Raw genomic sequence first — 24,147 nt, 5'->3', positions numbered from 1 at the left:
TAAAGTGGCTAGTGACATAAGAATGCAGTCGATGATCTAGAGTACAGTATATACATATGCATATGAGATGAATAATGTAGGGTAAGTAACATTATATAAGGTAGCATTGTTTAAAGTGGCTAGTGATATATTTACATCATTTCCCATCAATTCCCACATTTACATTTACATTTAAGTCATTTAGCAGACGCTCTTATCCAGAGCGACTTACAAATTGGTGCATTCACCTTATGACCTCCAGTGGAACAGTAGTGCATCTAAATCTTTTCAGGGGGAGGGGGGGGTGAGAGGGATTACTTTATCCTATCCTAGGTATTCCTTAAAGAGGTGGGGTTTCAGGTGTCTCCGGAAGGTGGTGATTGACTCCGCTGTCCTGGCGTCGTGAGGGAGTTTGTTCCACCATTGGGGGGCCAGAGCAGCGAACAGTTTTGACTGGGCTGAGCGGGAACTGTACTTCCTCAGTGGTAGGGAGGCGAGCAGGCCAGAGGTGGATGAACGCAGTGCCCTTGTTTGGGTGTAGGGCCTGATCAGAGCCTGGAGGTACTCAGGTGCCGTTCCCCTCACAGCTCCGTAGGCAAGCACCATGGTCTTGTAGCGGATGCGAGCTTCAACTGGAAGCCAGTGGAGGGAGCGGAGGAGCGGGGTGACGTGAGAGAACTTGGGAAGGTTGAACACCAGACGGGCTGCGGCGTTCTGGATGAGTTGTAGGGGTTTAATGGCACAGGCAGGGAGCCCAGCCAACAGCGAGTTGCAGTAATCCAGACGGGAGATGACAAGTGCCTGGATTAGGACCTGCGCCGCTTCCTGTGTGAGGCAGGGTCGTACTCTGCGGATGTTGTAGAGCATGAACCTACAGGAACGGGCCACCGCCTTGATGTTAGTTGAGAACGACAGGGTGTTGTCCAGGATCACGCCAAGGTTCTTAGCGCTCTGGGAGGAGGACACAATGGAGTTGTCAACCGTGATGGCGAGATCATGGAACGGGCAGTCCTTCCCGGGAGGAAGAGCAGCTCCGTCTTGCCGAGGTTCAGCTTGAGGTGGTGATCCGTCATCCACACGGATATGTCTGCCAGACATGCAGAGATGCGATTCGCCACCTGGTCATCAGAAGGGGGAAAGGAGAAGATTAATTGTGTGTCGTCTGCATAGCAATGATAGGAGAGACCATGTGAGGTTATGACAGAGCCAAGTGACTTGGTGTATAGCGAGAATAGGAGAGGGCCTAGAACAGAGCCCTGGGGGACACCAGTGGTGAGAGCACGTGGTGTGGAGACGGATTCTCGCCACGCCACCTGGTAGGAGCGACCTGTCAGGTAGGACGCAATCCAGCGTGGGCCGCGCCGGAGATGCCCAACTCGGAGAGGGTGGAGAGGAGGATCTGATGGTTCACAGTATCGAAGGCAGCCGATAGGTCTAGAAGGATGAGAGCAGAGGAGAGAGAGTTAGCTTTAGCAGTGCGGAGCGCCTCCGTGATACAGAGAAGAGCAGTCTCAGTTGAATGACTAGTCTTGAAACCTGACTGATTTGGATCAAGAAGGTCATTCTGAGAGAGATAGCGGGAGAGCTGGCCAAGGACGGCACGTTCAAGAGTTTTGGAGAGAAAAGAAAGAAGGGATACTGGTCTGTAGTTGTTGACATCGGAGGGATTGAGTGTAGGTTTTTTCAGAAGGGGTGCAACTCTCGCTCTCTTGAAGACGGAAGGGACGTAGCCAGCGGTCAGGGATGAGTTGATGAGCGAGGTGAGGTAAGGGAGGAGGTCTCCGGAAATGGTCTGGAGAAGAGAGGAGGGGATAGGGTCAAGCGGGCAGGTTGTAGGGCGGCCGGCCGTCACAAGACGCGAGATTTCATCTGGAGAGAGAGGGGAGAAAGAGGTCAGAGCACAGGGTAGGGCAGTGTGAGCAGAACCAGCGGTGTCGTTTGACTTAGCAAACGAGGATCGGATGTCGTCGACCTTCTTTTCAAAATGGTTGACGAAGTCATCTGCAGAGAGGGAGGAGGGGGAGGGGGAGGAGGATTCAGGAGGGAGGAGAAGGTTGCAAAGAGCTTCCTAGGGTTAGAGGCAGATGCTTGGAATTTAGAGTGGTAGAAAGTGGCTTTAGCAGCAGAGAGAGAAGAGGAGAATGTAGAGAGGAGGGAGTGAAAGGATGTCAGGTCCGCAGGGAGGCGAGTTTTCCTCCATTTCCGCTCGGCTGCCCGGAGCCCTGTTCTGTGAGCTCGCAATGAGTCGTCGAGCCACGGAGCGGGAGGGGAGGACCGAGCCGGCCTGGAGGATAGGGGACATAGAGAGTCAAAGGATGCAGAAAGGGAGGAGAGGAGGGTTGAGGAGGCAGAATCAGGAGATAGGTTGGAGAAGGTTTGAGCAGAGGGAAGAGATGATAGGATGGAAGAGGAGAGAGTAGCGGGGGAGAGAGAGCGAAGGTTGGGACGGCGCGATACCATCCGAGTAGGGGCAGTGTGGGAAGTGTTGGATGAGAGCGAGAGGGAAAAGGATACAAGGTAGTGGTCGGAGACTTGGAGGGGAGTTGCAACGAGGTTAGTGGAAGAACAGCATCTAGTAAAGATGAGGTCGAGCGTATTTCCTGCCTTGTGAGTAGGGGGAAGGTGAGAGGGTGAGGTCAAAAGAGGAGAGGAGTGGAAAGAAGGAGGCAGAGAGGAATGAGTCAAAGGTAGGCGTGGGGAGGTTAAAGTCGCCCAGAACTGTGAGAGGTGAGCCGTCCTCAGGAAAGGAGCTTATCAAGGCATCAAGCTCATTGATGAACTCTCCGAGGGAACCTGGAGGGCGATAAATGATAAGGATGTTAAGCTTGAAAGGGCTGGTAACTGTGACAGCATGGAATTCAAAGGAGGCGATAGACAGATGGGTAAGGGGAGAAAGAGAGAATGACCACTTGGGAGAGATGAGGATCCCGGTGCCACCACCCCGCTGACCAGAAGCTCTCGGGGTGTGCGAGAACACGTGGGCAGACGAAGAGAGAGCAGTAGGAGTAGCAGTGTTGTCTGTGGTGATCCATGTTTCCGTCAGTGCCAAGAAGTCGAGGGACTGGAGGGAGACATAGGCGGAGATGAACTCTGCCTTGTTGGCCGCAGATCGGCAGTTCCAGAGGCTACCGGAGACCTGGAACTCCACGTGGGTCGTGCGCGCTGGGACCACCAGATTAGGGTGGCCGCGGCCACGCGGTGTGGAGCGTTTGTATGGTCTGTGCAGAGAGGAGAGAACAGGGATAGACAGACACATAGTTGATAGAGTACAGTATATACATCATTGACACTGACCCAACTCCAGCCACTTTAACAATTCCCATTATTAAAGTGGCTGGAGTTGGGTCAGTGTCAATGACAGTGTGTTGGCAGCAGCCACTCAATGTTAGTGATTGCTGTTTAACAGTCTGATGGCCTTGAGATAGAAGCTGTTTTTCAGTCTCTATTATCTATCTATCTATCTATCTAGTGTATTGACTCAGGGTTGTGAATACTTGTGTAAATGAAATATTTCTGTATTTAATTTTTCGATAAATGTTTTAACTTTGTCATTATGTGGTATTGTGTGTAGATGGGTGATTAAAATGTCATATTTAATTCATTATGAATTCAAGGCTGTAACACAACTAAATGTGGAATAAGTCAAGGAGTGTGAATACTTTGTTATGCCATTGTATATACCTCCTCAAACTTGTTAAGACCTTGTTGTCGATGGTTCAGTTTGAATATTTACAAGCTCCTATTTTTATTTTTACATTTAACCTTCATTTAATTAACTAGGCAAGTCAGTTAAGAACAATTTCTTATTTACAATGACAGCCTACCACCGGCCAAACACGGACGACACTGGGCCAATTGTGCACCGTCCCATGGGACTCTCAATCACAGCCGGTTGTGATACAGCCGGTTGTGATACAGCCTGGAATCAAACCAGGGTGTATGCAGTGACACCTCTAGCACTGACATGCAGTGTCTTAGACAGCTGCGCCACTCAGGAGCCCTGTCAGAACCAGTCCAGAACCACTCAAATAGGGGACTTAACATCTAAGATTGACTTACCCATTTAACAGAGGTGTTTCCTATAATAGGTGTTAGTTAGCTACCCTCTAATACAGAAAACTAACACACGGCTATTCTGGGGTTATGAGTTTAATTAATGTGTCCAAGCTTTTGTTGCTATCATCAAATAACCATCTTGATTTCTCTCTCCCCCCCTCCTCTATGGCTCTATTACTCTTTCTCTCACTCTCTCCCTCTCTCTCTTCCTGCATCCCCCCCCCCCCAGACCTGACGCGTAGTGCCAGCCTATCAGAGAAGGAGTTGAAGGAGGCGAGGTGAGGTCACAGATCATCGCGGCCCAGCTGACCGTCCCGTCTGGCTGCTCCAACTCCCGCGGAGTCCAGCTCTTCAACCGCCGCAAGCAGAGGGTCGACGCCTTCACGCTAGAGAGCTGCGGGAAAAGAGGAGAGGAGAGAGACGGAGACAACAGGAACAACAACCTGACATGGGAAGGGGAGAGGGAGGGTCCTAGTGGAGGGACAGAGACAGACAGACAACTGAACTGGAAGAAGGGCAGCGAGACAAAACCACCACTCTGGTCGCCACCTTTTGGAAGTGAGGTCACAGGAAGTGACATCATGGAGGACCCAGGTGACGAGCACATCTACGAGGAAGTGGACGTGATACAAGAGAGACACTTCCAGCCAGTGAACGAGAGAGAAGAGGAGGAGGAAGAGAGGAGTGGAGAGAGAGAAAGAGAGGAGATATACGAGGATATTGAGGGTGAAGTGAAGGATGAGATTATATCAGTAAATGACAACAACACTGGTCCAGTCAGAGAGGAAGTGGGGATGAATAGGGGGTCATACACATACCCCACAGCTCCCCCTGAGAGCTGGCATAATGGCTTCCACAGCACCCAGGGCTCTGCTGGAGAGATCCAAAATGGCGGGCGAGCTTCTATGTCCCTGTCCAGACAGACCCCCACCATCGTCAACCGGACAGCCAGACCCTTCTTCTCCCCACCCACCGTACAGCTTAAGTCCCCAGAGGCCAGGAATCCTGTCATGGATAACAACATACCTCCAGCTCCCTCCTATCTGACCTCCACTTCTCCCCCAGCCCCCTCCTACTCCACTCCCCCTCTCCCTGCTTTCACTGCCACTCGCCCTGTCGCCTTCTCCCCTCCGTCTTGCCCTGTCACCTTCTCCCCTCCTCCCCCTCTTTCCTCATGCCCCATGCCTCCTCTCCCAGCCTTCCCCATCCATCCTCCTCCTCCCTCCCAGTCTCTCTCCAGTCCTCCTCCCAAGTCTACCGTCATGTTCCCTAGGTCTACACCAGTCCCCCAGTACAACCCTGCTCCTACAGCTGCCCCAGTGTCCCAGTATCTACCCCCCAACCCTCTTGTCACCCAATACATCCCTCCTCCAACATCCCCCAGACCCAACACCTTTGTCCCCTTCACCCCTCAGCCTATTGGTCAAAAGAACCAGCAGCAGCCAATCAAAACGGGCATTCTGGAGGAAGGGGCGGCCATCAGACGATCGTCAACAGCCAGGAAGTCCATGTTCACCTTTAAGGAGAAGCCTGTCATGGCACCCAACCCTGAACTCCTCTCTCTGGTACAGGGGAACGATGATAGGAAGAAGCACGGCCTCCGCTCCGTTCCCGACTCAGCCCCAGAGGAGGAGCTGCTGGCTCTGGGGGCCGAGGCCTCTAACTTCTTAGCCAAGGAGGAGGTGAAGGCGGAGGCTGCCAAAGTGCCGGAGTGGTCCTCCTGTCTCAAGAGCTCCAGAACCAGGGAACCCAGGGGGCAGCACCAGCCAGAGCAGACCCTGACCAACGCATCAGGGAAGGGGGCCGAGCTGTTCGCTAAGCGCCAGTCCAGGATGGAGAAGTACGTAGTGGAGAAACAGAATGTGTCCATTGGTGGAGATGGCCAGATGAGGTCTCCATCTCCCACCGCGTCTCTGCCGCCATCTTGGATCTATCCATCTAATATGCCTGGCCGGGTCAAAGCTATCGCTAACAACACTGACCTCAGCGCCAGGCTGACACTGACCCTCCAGACCCCTCAGCCTGGGAACAGGAGGCCCAGCCAGCAGGCTTCAACCCCAGCCCCGGTCCTTGCAGAACCAACCCTGGAGTACGGCTGCACCAAGATAGAGATGGACCTCTCCAGGCACCAGCCCTACCAGCTCAACTCCTCCCTGTTCATCTTCAACCCAGTCCAGGACTCTACCAGCACCGTGCTGAGCGCTCTGCCCCGAGTGGCCCCTCCACCACCCAAACCCCTGATCTCATCTGAGGCCTACACCAGGCAGGCCTCCCTGCCCTCCTCCAACCCTCAGTCACACAACTACAACAGCCTGCCCCGCTTCAGGCCTACCATGTCCCCGTCACTTCAGCCTCCATCAGGAGGAATTAGAGGTGGGGATAATTATCCTCCACAACACGGGGGGACTCCACAGCTGAGGGACCCCAGGATCACCTCTCCTGTCTCTGCCTTCTCTCCAGAGAGAGTGGCCTCTCCTCGGTCGAGCGTCCAGGCATCCAGACCCACCTTCTCTGCCAAGAGGGCAGGGATCGAACCCCAGGTGTGGAGGCCTTCTTTCTTCTTCTACTGATATATTTACTCCGTTTCTACTCTGCTTCTACTCGGTTTCTACTCGTGTTTCTACTGATATATTTACTCTGCTTCTACTGATATATTTACTCTGTTTCTACTCTGTTTCTACTCTGCTTCTACTCTGTTTCTACTCTGCTTCTACTATGTTTCTACTCTGTGTCTACTCTGCTTCTACTCTGCTTCTACTCTGTTTCTACTCTGTTTCTACTCGGTTTCTACTCTGCTTCTACTCTGCTTCTACTCTGCTTCTACTCTGTTTCTACTCTGCTTCTACTCTGCTTCTACTCTGTTTCTACTCTGCTTCTACTCTGTTTCTACTCTGTTTCTACTCTGCTTCTACTCTGCTTCTACTCTGCTTCTACTCTGTTTCTAATCTGCTTCTACTCTGTTTCTCCTCGGTTTCTACTCTGCTTCTACTCTGCTTCTACTCTGTTTCTACTCTGCTTCTACTCTGTTTCTACTCTGTTTCTACTCTGAACTGTGTTAACACGACCAAAGTACAACAGCTAGACAGACAGGAGAACCTTATTTTACTATATTGCACACGACAGATAGTGGATACACACACGGTAGATTTTTTTGGATACCTAGATACTACAGGATTAGACGACACTGTTGATGTTATTTCACAGTACAAAGCTCAACATAGATTAGTTCCTTGTGGAATCTGGATTTCATGGTTTGGATTTTTGCTGCTTCATTAGTGATTAAACAAAACAAGTATGCTACGCAACTGACAAACACCCTCTGTATGCTATAGATTAACAAACACTATGCTATAGATCAACTAACACTATGCTATAGATTAACAAACACTATGCTATAGATCAACTAACACTATGCTATAGATTAACAAACACTATGCTATAGATCAACTAACACTATGCTATAGACCAACTAACACTATGCTATAGATCCAGAGATCAACTAACACTATGCTATAGATCAACTAACACTATGCTATAGATCAACTAACACTATGCTATAGATCAACTAACACTATGCTATAGATTAACAAACACTATGCTATAGATCAACTAACACTATGCTATAGATCCAGAGATTAACAAACACTATGCTATAGATCAACTAACACTATGCTATAGACCAACTAACACTATGCTATAGATCAACTAACACTATGCTATAGATCAACTAACACTATGCTATAGACCAACTAACACTATGCTATAGATCAACTAACACTATGCTATAGATCAACTAACACTATGCTATAGATCCAGAGATCAACTAACACTATGCTATAGATCAACTAACACTATGCTATAGATCCAGAGATCAACTAACACTATGCTATAGATCAACTAACACTATGCTATAGATCAACTAACACTATGCTATAGATCAACTAACACTATGCTATAGATTAACTAACACTATGCTATAGATCAACTAACACTATGCTATAGATCAACTAACACTATGCTATAGATTAACTAACACTATGCTATAGATCAACTAACACTATGCTATAGATCCAGAGACCAACAAACACTATGCTATAGATTAACTAACACTATGCTATAGATCCAGAGACCAACAAACACTATGCTATAGATCAACTAACACTATGCTATAGATCAACTAACACTATGCTATAGATTAACTAACACTATGCTATAGATTAACTAACACTATGCTATAGACCCAGAGATCAACAAACACTATGCTATAGATCCAGAGATCAACTAACACTATGCTATAGATCAACTAACACTATGATATAGATTAACTAACACTATGCTATAGATCAACAAACACTATGCTATAGATCAACTAACACTATGCTATAGATCAACTAACACTATGCTATAGACCCAGAGATCAACAAACACTATGCTATAGATCCAGAGATCAACTAACACTATGCTATAGATTAACTAACACTATGCTATAGATCAACAAACACTATGCTATAGATCAACTAACACTATGCTATAGACCCAGAGATCAACAAACACTATGCTATAGATCCAGAGATCAACTAACACTATGCTATAGATTAACTAACACTATGCTATAGATCAACAAACACTATGCTATAGACCCAGAGATCAACAAACACTATGCTATAGATCCAGAGATCAACTAACACTATGCTATAGATCAACAAACACTATGCTATAGATCCAGAGATCAACTAACACTATGCTATAGATCAACTAACACTATGCTATAGATCAACTAACACTATGCTATAGATTAACAAACACTATGCTATAGATCAACAAACACTATGCTATAGATTAACAAACACTATGCTATAGATCAACAAACACTATGCTATAGATCAACTAACACTATGCTATAGATCAACAAACACTATGCTATAGATCAACTAACACTATGCTATAGATCAACTAACACTATGCTATAGATCAACTAACACTATGCTATAGATCCAGAGATCAACTAACACTATGCTATAGATCCAGAGATCAACAAACACTATGCTATAGATCAACTAACACTATGCTATAGATCAACAAACACTATGCTATAGATCAACTAACACTATGCTATAGATCAACTAACACTATGCTATAGATCAACAAACACTATGCTATAGATCCAGAGATCAACAAACACTATGCTATAGATCAACTAACACTATGCTATAGATCCAGAGATCAACAAACACTATGCTATAGATTAACAAACACTATGCTATAGATCCAGAGATCAACTAACACTATGCTATAGATCAACTAACACTATGCTATAGATTAACAAACACTATGCTATAGATTAACAAACACTATGCTATAGATTAACAAACACTATGCTATAGATTAACAAACACTATGCTATAGATCAACAAACACTATGCTATAGATCAACTAACACTATGCTATAGATCCAGAGATCAACAAGCACTAAAAACTATTTGTAAGCCAAAACTATTTGCCAAATAGTACCAAATATAAAAACCACTAAGTGCACTTGAGTTTGGAAAAGCCCAATTTTCTGTCAGCTCCTAAATAACTTTGGGATGAGAAATCGGTTCACACTTCTTCTTCTTTAGTTTGTTTTACATTGTTTTTCCCATCTCCAGAAAGACTTGAGAGATACAAAGCCCTTTAACAGATGCGCTGGCGTCTATTTTATGATCTATGATTTTGTAATTTAATACAAGCTTACAGACATGAAAGTATCAGGCAGGGGACTCCCTTTTAATGTCTCTGTTTCTAATATAGACTGACTGCTGTTTGAAATTCCACCCCATTCCCTTTATAGTACACTACTTTTGACCAGGGCCCATAGGGGGCGCAGTTTCTCTGCGCTTTAGTTCGAGAACTACCAAATTATATACTACTACGACTACCGTCCTGTGAGCCCTGGCTCTGAGACCATCGATGTCAGTCATGTACGCACTGCACTTCTGCATGCAATTTGACGTAATGTTAACTTCTACGGTTTTACGACTCGACTGATTTATACCTAAATATAACTCAAGAGTGTTTTTAGATTCACCGTGTTGATCACTAAACCAGCTAGCTAGCTGACAACAACCACTATGGTTTCTCTGTTTCTCTCCTGGTTTAAAGCCTTCTGTTTCTCTCCTGGTTAAAGCTGTATCCTTTCTGTTTCTCTCCTGGTTAAAGCTGTATCCTTTCTGTTTCTCTCCTGGTTAAAGCTGTATCCTTTCTGTTTCTCTCCTGGTTAAAGCTGTATCCTTTCTGTTTCTCTCCTGGTTAAAGCTGTATCCTTTCTGTTTCTCTCCTGGTTACAGCTGTATCCTTTCTGTTTCTCTCCTGGTTTAAAGCTTTATCCTTTCTGTTTCTCTCCTGGTTTAAAGCTTTATCCTTTCTGTTTCTCTCCTGGTTACAGCTGTATCCTTTCTGTTTCTCTCCTGGTTTAAAGCTGTATCCTTTCTGTTTCTCTCCTGGTTACAGCTGTATCCTTTCTGTTTCTCTCCTGGTTTAAAGCTGTATCCTTTCTGTTTCTCTCCTGGTTAAAGCTGTATCCTTTCTGTTTCTCTCCTGGTTAAAGCTGTATCCTTTCTGTTTCTCTCCTGGTTACAGCTGTATCCTTTCTGTTTCTCTCCTGGTTTAAAGCTTTATCCTTTCTGTTTCTCTCCTGGTTAAAGCTGTATCCTTTCTGTTTCTCTCCTGGTTACATCTGTATCCTTTCTGTTTCTCTCCTGGTTTAAAGCTTTATCCTTTCTGTTTCTCTCCTGGTTACAGCTGTATCCTTTCTGTTTCTCTCCTGGTTTAAAGCTGTATCCTTTCTGTTTCTCTCCTGGTTTAAAGCTGTATCCTTTCTGTTTCTCTCCTGGTTTAAAGCTTTATCCTTTCTGTTTCTCTCCTGGTTACAGCTGTATCCTTTCTGTTTCTCTCCTGGTTTAAAGCTGTATCCTTTCTGTTTCTCTCCTGGTTTAAAGCTTTATCCTTTCTGTTTCTCTCCTGGTTTAAAGCTTTATCCTTTCTGTTTCTCTCCTGGTTACAGCTGTATCCTTTCTGTTTCTCTCCTGGTTTAAAGCTGTATCCTTTCTGTTCCTCTCCTGGTTACAGCTTTATCCTTTCTGTTTCTCTCCTGGTTTAAAGCTGTATCCTTTCTGTTTCTCTCCTGGTTACAGCTGTATCCTTTCTGTTTCTCTCCTGGTTTAAAGCTTTATCCTTTCTGTTTCTCTCCTGGTTACAGCTGTATCCTTTCTGTTTCTCTCCTGGTTAAAGCTGTATCCTTTCTGTTTCTCTCCTGATTTAAAGCTTTATCCTTTCTGTTTCTCTCCTGGTTACAGCTTTATCCTTTCTGTTTCTCTCCTGGTTAAAGCTTTATCCTTTCTGTTTTCCTGGGACCTGCTTCCTTTTGTTTTGTCTTTCTACTTTTCCTTATTTACTTCTGTTTATTCTATCCTGCTGTTTTCCATTCATCTACTTGTATTGTACCTTAAAGGTTCGGTTCTTTTTCTGCTCTGACTCTTCTGTTGTCGTAGTTTACTGAAGCATATAGTACATTGAACAAATGTATATCTCTGCAGGAAAACCTTTGAAAGCAGTGTATAAACACAGAATGAATGTTTTTTTCCTGAAGGCTAACACCCAGTTTAACAGTCGAAGAGCTGGCAGAGTACACAACAGTATACGTACATCAATGCAAAACAGACAATAAGGCCTTTTAAAAGATTATCTCTGAAGATAAAGGAAACACCCTGTACAATATGAGTGATTACACTGCATTCCACAATCTGGTTTTTGTTTTTTTGTGAAGGAAGGGTCTCAGCTTTCTAAAAGCCCCTCAGAGTTAAAAGCATTCAGACAAATGGTATTACCCATGGCCCCTACCTTCAAAAGAATGGTATGACCCATTGGCCTTTCTTGCCTAGCATGAAAACACTCCAGGCTCAAGGTAGAAATTAGCCTGACCCGGTGAAATATACATGGCGGACGCTCAATCAAATGGTATTACCCAGAAATAGAGGAACTTATTCAGGAAAGATCAAGTGTAATGGATGGAATATGTGGGAAAATGCAACAAAAATGGTTTTAATCTTCAACATAGAAATGCTACCAAATTATTTTTTACATGTTACATGTTACAAATGGAGTCACCCGTGATTCATCAAACAATGTTTTGAAAGAGGAAGTAAAGTACTTTAAGCATAAGTTTTCATTTCAGTCTCCTCCATCTCCACTAACCAAAGTTAATTGTAAGGATTTTCCCCCTATTAATAATGTAAAATGAACAGCTGTACATAAAGACTAATGTGAAGTCTAAATGACAGAGGAACTATACGTGGCAAATAGAAATAGAAATATCAATACTGGATGGTGTTCAGAGATCTATGAGAGGGGTTGAGTGAAGCTATAGGATGGGACTATAAAACACACGAAAGATAACTAATGTAAAAATCTACTGTGTCCGTATACACTGAAACAAATATTTAAATGTAATATGCAAAAAATGTTAAAGATTTTACTGAGTTACATTTCATATAAGAAAATCAATCAATTGAAATCAATTCAACAGAAATCAATGGATTTCTGTTGGTCACAGATACCTTTAAAAAAAAGGTAAGGGCGTGGATCAGAAAACCAGTCCGTATCTGGTGTGACCACCATTTGGCTCATGCAGCGCGACACATCTCCTTCACATAGAGTTGATCAGGTTGTTGATTGTGGCCTGTGGAATGTTGTCCCACTCTTCTTCAATGGCTGTGAGAAGTTGCTCGATATTTTGGTCGGGAACTGGAACACGCTGTCATACACGTCGATCCAGAGCATCCCAAACATGCTCAACGGGTGACATGCCTGGTGAGTATGCAGGCCATGGAAGAACTGGGACATTTTCAGCTTTCAGGAATTGTGTACAGATCCTTGTGACATGGGGGCCGTGCAATATCATGCTGAAACATGAGGTGATGGCGGCGGATGAATGGCACGGCAAGTGGCCTCGGGATCTCATCACGGCATCTCTGCGCATTCAAATTGCCATCAATAAAATGCAATGCCCATATCATAACCCCACCGCCATCTGTTCACAACATTGACATCAGCAAACCCACACTAATACACACTGTCTGCCACCTATTACATTTACATTTAAGTGATTTAGCAGACGCTCTTATCCAGAGCGACTTACAAATTGGTGCATTCACCTTATGACATCCAGTGGAACAGCCACTTTACAATAGTGCATCTAAATCTTTTAAGGGGGGGGGGGGGTGAGAAGGATTACTTTATCCTATCCTAGGTATTCCTTAAAGAGGTGGGGTTTCAGGTGTCTCCGGAAGGTGGTGATTGACTCCGCTGTCCTGGCGTCGTGAGGGAGTTTGTTCCACCATTGGGGGGCCAGAGCAGCGAACAGTTTTGACTGGGCTGAGCGGGAACTGTACTTCCTCAGTGGTAGGGAGGCGAGCAGGCCAGAGGTGGATGAACGCAGTGCCCTTGTTTGGGTGTAGGGCCTGATCAGAGCCTGGAGGTACTGAGGTGCCGTTCCCCTCACAGCTCCGTAGGCAAGTACCATGGTCTTGTAGCGGATGCGAGCTTCAACTGGAAGCCAGTGGAGAGAGCGGAGGAGCGGGGTGACGTGAGAGAGCTTGGGAAGGTTGAACACCAGACGGGCTGCGGCGTTCTGGATGAGTTGTAGGGGTTTAATGGCACAGGCAGGGAGCCCAGCCAACAGCGAGTTGCAGTAATCCAGACGGGAGATGACAAGTGCCTGGATTAGGACCTGCGCCGCTTCCTGTGTGAGGCTATGTAATGGTCATGCTGTTTAATCAGCTTCTTGATGTGCCACACCTGTCAGGTGGGTGGATCATCTTGGCAAAGGGGAAATGCTCACTCACATGTAAACAAATTTGTGCACAAAATGTAAGATAAATACGCTTTTTGTGCTTATAGAACATTTCTGGGATATTTTATTTCAGCTCGTAAAACATGGGACCAACACTCTGCATGTTGCGTTTATATTTTTGTTCAGTATAGTATGTAGAAGTTGGAAGTAGAAGCCTAAATGTTGATGTCCATTAGTTTACTCCAATTAAGGGAGGGTGGTAGGGTTAGGGGAAAATAATAATGGAAAATATATTTAAAAATATATATTATATATATTTACAAAAAATATATATGGGTGATTGGAAATGATGCAGACAATTACATTGATGGAAGCCACAATCTTTCTGCAAGAGTTACCCTTAGGGCCTAGGTACAGATCTAGGATCAGCCTACTCTTTCCAAATCCTAACCTTCACCATGATGGAGTAGAACGCAAACGGTCAAAACTGTCCTGAGATCAGTCTATCCTGTCTATACACACCATTCACATACAGTGGCTTGCGAAAGTATTCACCCCCTTGGCATTGTTCCTATTTTGTTGCCGTACAACCTGGAATTAAAATAGATTTTTTTGGGGTGGGTTGAATCATTTGATTTATACAACATGCCTACCACTTTGAAGATGCAAAATATTTTTTTATTGTGAAACAACCAAGAAATAAGACAGAAAAACAGAAAACTTGAGCTTGCATAACTATTCAACCCCCCAAAGTCAATACTTTGTAGAGCCACCTTCAGCAGCAATTACAGCTGCAAGTCTCTTGGGGTATGTCTCTATAAGCTTGGCACATCTAGCCACTGGGATTTTTGTCCATTCCTCAGGGCAAAACTGCTCCAGATCCTTCAAGTTGGATGGGTTCCGCTGGTATACAGCAATCTTTAAATCATACCACAGATTCTCAGTTGGATTGAGGTCTGGGCTTTGACTAGGCCATTCCAAAACATTTAAATGTTTCCCCTTAAACCACTCGAGTGTTGCTTTAGCAGTATGCTTAGGGTCATTGTCCTGCTGGAAGATGAACCTCCATCCAAGTCTCAAATGTCTGGAAGACTGAAAATTTCCCTGTATTTAGCGCCATCCATCATTCCTTCAATTCTGAACAGTTTCCAAGTCCCTGACGATGGAAAAACATCCCCACAGCATGATGCTGCCACCACCATGCTTCACTGGGGATTTTTTTCTGGCGGTGATGAGAGGTGTTGGGTTTGCGCCAGACATAGCGTTTTCTTTGATGGCCAAAAAGCAAAATTTCTGTCTCATCTGACCACCTCATCTGACCACCTTCTTCTATATGTTTGGGGAGTCTCCCACATGCCTTTTGGCGAAACCAAAAGTGTTTGCTGATTTTTTTCTTTAAGCAATGGCTTTTTTTCTGGCCTCTCTTCCGTAAATCCCAGCTCTGTGGAGTGTACGGCTTAAAGTGGTCCTATGGACAGATACTCCAATCTCTGGTGTGGAGCTTTGCAGCTCCTTCAGGGTTATCTCTGGTCTCTTTGTTGGCTCTCTGATTAATGCCCTCCTTGTCTGGTCTGTGAGTTTTGGTGGGTGGCCCTCTCTTAGCAGGTTTGTTGTGGTGCCATATTCTTTCCATTTTTTAAATAATGGATTTAATGTGGGATGTTCAAAGTTTCTGATATTTTCTTATAACCCAACCCTGATCTGTACTTCTCCACAACTTTGTCCCTGACCTGTTTGGAGAGCTCCTTGGTGTTCATGGTGTCGCTTGCTTGGTGGTGCCCCTTGCTTAGTGGTGTTGCAGACTCTGGGACCTTTCAGAATAGGTGTATATATATATCTCTATACTGAGATCATGTGACACTTAGATTGCACACAGGTGGACTTTATTGAACTAATTATGGTGCTTCTGAAGGTAATTGTTTGCACCAGATCTTATTTTGGGGCTTCATAGCAAAGGGGGAGAATACATATGCAGTTCTTTTTTTAAATTTCACTTCACCAATTTGGACTATTTTGTATATGTCCATTACATGAAATCCAAATAAAAATACATTTAAATTACAGGTTGTAATGAAACAAAATAGTAAAAATTCCAAGGGGGATGAATACTTTTGCAAGGCACTGTACATGTATTTATATATATATTTATATTCTTGACTCTGACTTGTCTTTTTAAACGTATGGATGATCTGTGTATTGTTATTGTTTTGCTGTTACTGCACTTTTGGAGCTGGAACCATAAGTAATTTGCTGCACCGGCAATAACATAAGCAAAAATGTGTATGCGATCAATACATTTTGATTCAATTTGATTTGTATAGGGGGTAACTTCAGAGTTACACTGGTTCAAGGGTAAAACAAAGCTCCCGAAGAGCCTAGGCAGGGTAACAGCAAATCCTGATAACATTTGGGCAAAATAGGCACAGATCTAGGATCAGCCTGCCCATGCCAAATACTAAATATAACCAGTAGGGGTTGAAAAGTACAAAACTGACCGTAGATCAGTGTCGTACTCTGAATCTGATCAACACTAGTTCAAGATGAAGAAACTCTCTTGTAAAAGCAGACCTACAGTACCAAAGCCAACATAAGTCTAGAGAACAGCAGACATACCACGCTCTTCAGGAGCCTAGAGAACAGCAGACATACCATGCTCTTCAGGAGTCTAGAGAACAGCAGACATACCACGCTCTTCAGGAGCCTAGGGAACAGCAGACCTACCATGCTCTTCAGGAGTCTAGGGAACAGCAGACATACCACGCTCTTCAGGAGTCTAGAGAACAGCAGACATACCACGCTCTTCAGGAGCCTAGGGAACAGCAGACCTACCATGCTCTTCAGGAGTCTAGGGAACAGCAGACATACCACGCTCTTCAGGAGTCTAGAGAACAGCAGACATACCACGCTCTTCAGGAGTCTAGGGAACAGCAGACATACCATGCTCTTCAGGAGTCTAGAGAACAGCAGACATACCATGCTCTTCAGGAGCCTAGGGAACAGCAGACATACCACGCTCTTCAGGAGTCTAGAGAACAGCAGACCTACCATGCTCTTCAGGAGCCTAGGGAACAGCAGACATACCACGCTCTTCAGGAGTCTAGAGAACAGCAGACATACCACGCTCTTCAGGAGTCTAGAGAACAGCAGACATACCACGCTCTTCAGGAGCCTAGGGAACAGCAGACCTAGAGTACCACGCTCTTCAGGAGCCTAGGGAACAGCAGACCTACCAAGCTCTTCAGGAGTCTAGGGAACAGCAGACATACCATGCACTTCAGGAGTCTAGAGAACAGCAGACATACCACGCTCTTCAGGAGTCTAGAGAACAGCAGACCTACCATGCTCTTCAGGAGCCTAGGGAACAGCAGACATACCACGCTCTTCAGGAGTCTAGAGAACAGCAGACCTACCATGCTCTTCAGGAGTCTAGGGAGTCTAGGGAACAGCAGACATACCAAGCTCTTCAGGAGTCTAGGGAACAGCAGACCTACCACGCTCTTCAGGAGCCTAGGGAACAGCAGACCTAGAGTACCAAGCTCTTCAGGAGCCTAGAGAACAGCATATCTACCAAGCTCTTCAGGAGTCTAGGGAACAGCAGACCTACAACGCTCTTCCTGGAGTCTAGGGAACAGCAGACCTACAACGCTCTTCAGGAGTCTAGGGAACAGCAGACCTACAACGCTCTTCCTGGAGTCTAGGGAACAGCAGACCTAGAGTACCAAGCTCTTCAGGAGTCTAGAGAACAGCAGAACTACCAAGCTCTTCAGGAGTCTAGGGAACAGCAGACCTACAACGCTCTTCCTGGAGTCTAGGGAACAGCAGACCTAGAGTACCAAGCTCTTCAGGAGCCTAGAGAACAGCATATCTACCAAGCTCTTCAGGAGTCTAGGGAACAGCAGACCTACAACGCTCTTCCTGGAGTCTAGGGAACAGCAGACCTACAACGCTCTTCAGGAGTCTAGGGAACAGCAGACCTACAACGCACTTCCTGGAGTCTAGGGAACAGCAGACCTAGAGTACCAAGCTCTTCAGGAGTCTAGAGAACAGCAGAACTACCAAGCTCTTCAGGAGTCTAGGGAACAGCAGACCTAGAGTACCAAGCTCTTCAGGAGCCTAGAGAGCAGCAGATCTCCATAAAGGTTAGTCACCTCAGCCAAACTGCGGTAACGTGAGAGGGACACTGGAGACCAGGTATCCTGTTTGGTTAATAAGGAAGCTCACACACACACACAGATTTGAGCTGATAGTCTGGGTTGCTATGCAGTCTGTTTTCAGCCCGACCTGTTGTTTTCATGTCAAGGAAACCATTGTTTAGGTTTAAACAGTTAGGTTTTTTTATTTTATCTTTATTTTACTAGGCAAGTCAGTTAAGAACAAATTCTTATTTTCAATGACAGCCTAGGAACAGTGGGTTAACTGCCTGTTCAGGGGCAGAACAACAGATTTGTACCTTGTCAGCTCGGGGATTTGAACCTGCAACCTTCCGGTTACTAGTCCAACGCTCTAACCACTAGGCTACCGTGCCTAGTAGCCAAGCTTGTGAGCTGAATGAATAGAGCTAAATTCCTCTATAGATCATGATCAATATATTCAAACGTTTTAGATGGAGAGTTCACTATATTTTCCTTAAATAGACCCGGTGGTAGAAAAAGTACTCAATTGTCATACTTGAGTAAAAGTAAAGATATCCTGAATACAAAATGACTCAAGTAAAAGTGAAAGTCACCCAGTAAAATACTACTTGAGTAAAAGTCTACAGGTATTTGGTTTTAATATATACTTTAAATATACTACTAAAATGTACTTAAGTATCAAAAGTAAAAGTATAAACCATTTACAATTCCTTATATAAAGTAAACCAGATGGCACAATTTATTAAGATTTTTTTATTCATGAATAGCCAGGGGCACGCTCCAACACTCAGACATAATTTACAAACGAATAATTTGTGTTTAGTGAGTCCGCCAGATCAGAAGCAGTAGGGATAACCAGGGATGTTCTCTGTTTAGTGAGTCCTCCAGATCAGAGGCAGTAGGGATGACCAGGGATGTTCTGTTTAGTGAGTCCACCAGATCAGAGGCAGTAGAGATGACCAGGGATGATCTCTGTTTAGTGAGTCCTCCAGATCAGAGGCAGTAGGGATGACCAGGGATGTTCTCTGTTTAGTGAGTCCACCAGATCAGAGGCAGTAGGGATGACCAGGGATGTTCTCTGTTTAGTGAGTCCACCAGATCAGAGGCAGTAGGGATGACCAGGGATGTTCTCTGTTTAGTGAGTCCTCCAGATCAGAGGCAGTAGGGATGACCAGGGATGTTCTCTTGATAAGTGTGTGAATTGGACCATTTTGCTGTCCTGCTAAGCATTCAAAATGTAATGAGTACTGTTGGGTGTCAGGGAAAATTAATGGAGTAAAACATACATTATTTTCTTTAGGAATGTAGTGAAGTAAAAGTTGTCAAGAATATAAATAGAAAAGTAAAGTACAGATACCCCCAAAAACGATTTAAGTAGTACTTTAAAGTATTTTTACTGAAGTACTTTACACCACTGTATACACCACGTGTGTATACCATATGTTGCAGTATGTGCAAGGAGCTCTTGTGAAAGGCTTCTCTCATGAAATGTGTATCACCAAGCTGCACAACACCATGCATTTAACTCTATTACTGTTGCTGGATCCCCTGGGGCTCCTTAACCCCCCGTTGCTTCTTAACCCCCCGGTGCTCCTTAACCCCTGGTGATCCTTGACCCCCCGGTGCTCCTTAACCCCCCGGTGCTCCTTAACCCCTGGGGATCCTTAACCCCCGGTGCTCCTTAACCTCCTGGGGCTCCCCTGGGGATCCTTAACCCCCGGGGCTCCTTAACCTCCCGGGGCTCCCCTGGGGATCCTTAACCTCCCGGGGCTCCCCTGGGGATCCTTAACCTCCCGGTGCTCCCCTGGGGATCCTTAACCCCCGGTGCTCCTTAACCCCGGTGCTCCCTTGGGGATCCTTAACCCCCTGTGCTCCCCTGGGGATTCTTTACCCCCGGTGCTCCCTTGGGGATCCTTACCCCCCGGTGCTCCCTTGGGGATCCTTACCCCCCGGTGCTCCCTTGGGGATCCTTAACCCCGGTGCTCCCTTGGGGATCCTTAACCCCGGGGCTCCCCTGGGGATCCTTAATCCCCGGGGCTCCCCTGGGGATCCTTAACCCCTGGGGATCCTTAACCCCCTTTGCTCCCTTGGGGATCCTTAACCCCGGGGCTCCCTGGGGATCCTTAACCCCCTGGGGATCCTTAACCCCCCTTTGCTCCCTTGGGGATCCTTAACCCCCGGGGCTCCCTGGGGATCCTTAACCCCCTTTGCTCCCTTGGGGATCCTTAACCCCCGGGGCTCCCTGGGGATCCTTAACCCCCTGGGGATCCTTAACCCCCTTTGCTCCCTTGGGGATCCTTAACCCCCGGGGCTCCCTGGGGATCCTTAACCCCCTTTGCTCCCTTGGGGATCCTTAACCCCCCGGGGCTCCCCTGGAGATCCTTAACCCCCTGGGGATCCTTAACCCCCTTTGCTCCCTTGGGGATCCTTAACCCCCGGGGCTCCCCTGGGGATCCTTAACCCCCCCGGTGCTCCCTTGGGGATCCTTAACCCCCCGGGGCTCCCCCTGGGGATCCTTAATAAATACAACAAAAAATACAACAATGTTCTGAGGTCATTCTGTAGCCTACACACTAAGTGTTACCGGTGCTGTTTTGTTTGGTCTGTTGTAGATTTCACTTCTTATACAGCCCTGTCAATCAAAAAACACCTCTTCCCTCATTTAACATTATCATAGTGTCTTACATTAATGCCTCTATACCCTAAATTAACATGATCATGGTGTCTCCCATTCATGTCTCTTTAATCTAGATTAACATTATCATGGTGTCTCACATTCATGTCTCTTTAATCTAGATTAACATATTATCATGGTGTCTCCCATTCATGTCTCTTTAATCTAGATTAACATTATCATGGTGTCTCACATTCATGTCTCTTTAATCTAGATTAACATTATCATGGTGTCTCACATTCATATCTCTTTACCCTAGATTAACATTATCATGGTATCTCCCATTCATGTCTCTTTAATCTAGATTAACATTATCATGGTGCCTCACATTCATGTCTCTTTACCCTAGATTAACATTATCATGGTGCCTCACATTCATGTCTCTTTAATCTAGATTAACATTATCATGGTGTCTCACATTCATGTCTCTTTAATCTAGATTAACATATTATCATGGTGTCTCCCATTCATGTCTCTTTAATCTAGATTAACATTATCATGGTGTCTCCCATTCATGTTTCTGTACATTTAATCTCTCCACAGATGAGGAAGGAGTCCCCTCCGACCCTCACCACCACCCCCACCAGGACACCGCAGTTCACCCGTCGGTTCAGCAGCCCAGAGGGACCCCCCACTTCCAGGCCCCTCCACCAGGCGACAGCCACCTCCCCTGCCTCCCCACCCTGGGAGACGAGGTGCAAGTCACCCACGGTGGTCAACCAAACCACCAAACCCTTCTCCACAGCCTCTTTATCCAGGCCTAAACAATCCACTACCACCTCACCTATATCACCTGTATCTCCCTGGGGGTCCCGCTGTCCATCCCCTAACATCAACCAGACAACCAAACCCTTCTCCACAGCCTCTTTATCCAGGCTTAAACAATCCACTACCACCTCACCTATATCGCCTGTATCTCCCTGGGGGTCCCGCTGTCAATCCCCTAACATCAACCAAACAACCAAACCCTTCTCCACAGCCTCTTTATCCAGGCCCAAACAATTCACTACCACCTCACCTATATCGTCTGTATCTCCCTGGGGGTCCCGCTGTCAATCCCCTAACATCAACCAGACAACCAAGCCTTTCTCCACCACCATCTCCAACTCTTCCTCTTCCAGACCCTCTCACCAAGGCACCATCACCTCTCCTCTCTCCCCCTCGCCCCTATCCCCTCCCTGGGGTTCCAGATGCCAGTCTCCCATCATCAGCCCCAACAACTCCAAGGCAAACCATCGCCTGTTAGCCAAGAACATCATCAACGCCGCCAAACGTAAAAACAGCCCGTCCCCAGGTGCTCTGAGCGGCCACAACCTCCCAATCTCCCCACTAGGTGACACCACCCACCAGCACCACCAGGGCTATGACCACCAGCACCACTACAGCAGCTCCAAACCCCCCTTCAGCCCCTACCAGCCCAGGGCCATGGGGTGCCAGTCTCCCCCCTTCGCCAGCCCTCCTCCCACCCCTACAGGGGTGATCCGGTCCCCAGTAAGGCTCTACAACACCAGGTCCCTCACTGACTCGGATGCTTCGGTGGAGTCGGAGGACTCTGAGCTGAGGTCTCCAGGACTGCAGCGTACCCACAACACCTGTCCCCGGGGCTGGGGCGGCAGCCTGAGGGTGAAGAGGGGTAGTGTTGGCACCGACCTATAGGGGGAGCCGGGGAGAGAGGGTCAAGAGAACGGACCATTGAGCTTACCCAATAAGAGAAGAAGAAACCCCAGAGAGGACATTGATACGGGGGACTGGTGGGTTTTGGGTAATTTTTAATTTCATTGATGTATAGGAGCATCTAAGATGAAGGGCTCAGAGCCTCACAGGTGAGATATGGAAAGGACTTTGAAAGGAACTGATCTTGTGTGTTTGTTGTTTTAGAGCATCCAGGAGTAAGGGATAATAATGGTGACCACACAGTAAAGAACCTGATGCCCTTACCAACGCAGCTGGGACATAGAAGCAACCTGTCTGGTGATTCTAAAGTCAACTAAAACCCACTGATTTGGCTGGCTGGCTATAGAGTCCAGAACCATCAAGCTCAGAGCTCAACAGGGGGATTACTGAGAGGAGATTGAAGGGACAATTCACGGTTGCCTCTTCCTCTCATTCTTACGTTTTATAAAAATACTTTATACATTTATTTCACAAAAAAAAAAGGAACTGTAAGTAATTGTAAAATCCAAAGCGACAATTTTATATTTGGACCTTGTCTTTGAAAAAACGAAATGTATTTTATTCAGGAATTGCTGAAATGTAAAACTAGCTTACTTGCATTTGACTACGACAAAAGTGCCATGAAAAATACAATTATTACAGTAGCTTACATATGTTTACTCTAAATAATAGTTTATTCTAATTTGTACCCCCCCCCCCCCCATAAAACAATCAAAGGGCTAGAAGAAAAATACCAAAGATAATATCTGGAATGATGCAGTGTTTTCAAAACAGTGTTACACTTTTCATCTCCCACATAAGACATTAATAATGTGATGTCGTAGATAGGCCCTTTGCAGTTATTCCGTATATATATATGTGTGTTTTAATATTGCTGGGTATACATTGGAGTAGAAAGGAATGCAGTTAAACCACATGATGTTTGCAGATCTGACACAGGTCAAACTGGAGAGAGAGAGAGAGAGAGAGAGAGAGAGATAGAGAGAGAGAGAGAGAGAAAGAGAGAGAGAGAGAGAGAGAGAGAGAGAGAGAGAGAGAGAGAGAGAGAGAGAGAGAAAAGAGAGAGAGAGAGACAGAGAGAGAGAGAGAGAGAGAGAGAGAGAGAGAGAGAGAGAGAGAGAGGGAGAGGGAGAGAGAGAGACTGTAATTCAAAATGGAACCCTATTCTCTACAGTATATAGTGCACTACTTTTGACCCGAGCATTATGGAACCTGGTCAAAAGTAGTGCACTGTATAGGGAATAGAGTGTCATTTGGGTTATAGACAGAAAGTATTGATGTGTCAGTTTCAGTACCGTAGTAGTAGTGTCTACAGGGAGGCAGGTATAGGAGTTTTGTGATATAATATGACATTTTACTGGACTATGCTTTCATCAAACAAATCCCTTTTAATGTTGGCTTGATAGTTAGGAGATTTTTGAAACCAAAGATGGACTATACTCTTCCCTCTGAATGAGTACGTAGAGACAGAATGGGTACAGTCAGAGACATATATTTACATTGGCATTTTATAGATGGTCAATGGTTCTGGGTACATTGTAGTTTCTCTACCATTCCATAACATTACTATGCAAAGAGTCAAGGAACATTGGCGTTAATTGTGGTATTGATAGCATCATAAATGGCCCAAAAAACATACACTACAAGTACATCCTTTTTAGTAAACAGAGAAACAACAAACGTACACTACAGTACATCCTTTTTAGTAAACAGGGAAACAACAAATGTACACTACAGTACATCCTTTTTAGTGATCAGGGAAACAACAAACGTACACTACAGTACATCCTTTTTAGTAAACA

The 24,147-nt window shown here is 45.6% G+C and overlaps 1 protein-coding gene across 1 annotated transcript in view; it reads left to right on the top strand.

The window, feature by feature from the left end:
* The window catches only part of LOC115120893 (synaptopodin-like), a 58,404-nt gene extending 35,351 nt beyond the window's left edge, over nt 1–23,053 (top strand). The window contains 3 exon segments of the mRNA XM_029649878.2: nt 4,265–4,312; nt 4,315–6,575; nt 21,215–23,053. Of these exon segments, the coding sequence (XP_029505738.2) occupies nt 4,265–4,312; nt 4,315–6,575; nt 21,215–22,327 (3,422 nt within the window). The 3' untranslated portion in view covers nt 22,328–23,053.
* The last annotated feature ends 1,094 nt before the right edge of the window (nt 23,054–24,147 follow it).

Source organism: Oncorhynchus nerka, linkage group LG5, assembly GCF_034236695.1.
Source record: "Oncorhynchus nerka isolate Pitt River linkage group LG5, Oner_Uvic_2.0, whole genome shotgun sequence".
NCBI classification, from domain to species: domain Eukaryota; kingdom Metazoa; phylum Chordata; class Actinopteri; order Salmoniformes; family Salmonidae; genus Oncorhynchus; species Oncorhynchus nerka.
This window is presented reverse-complemented; position numbering and strand designations above follow the sequence as displayed.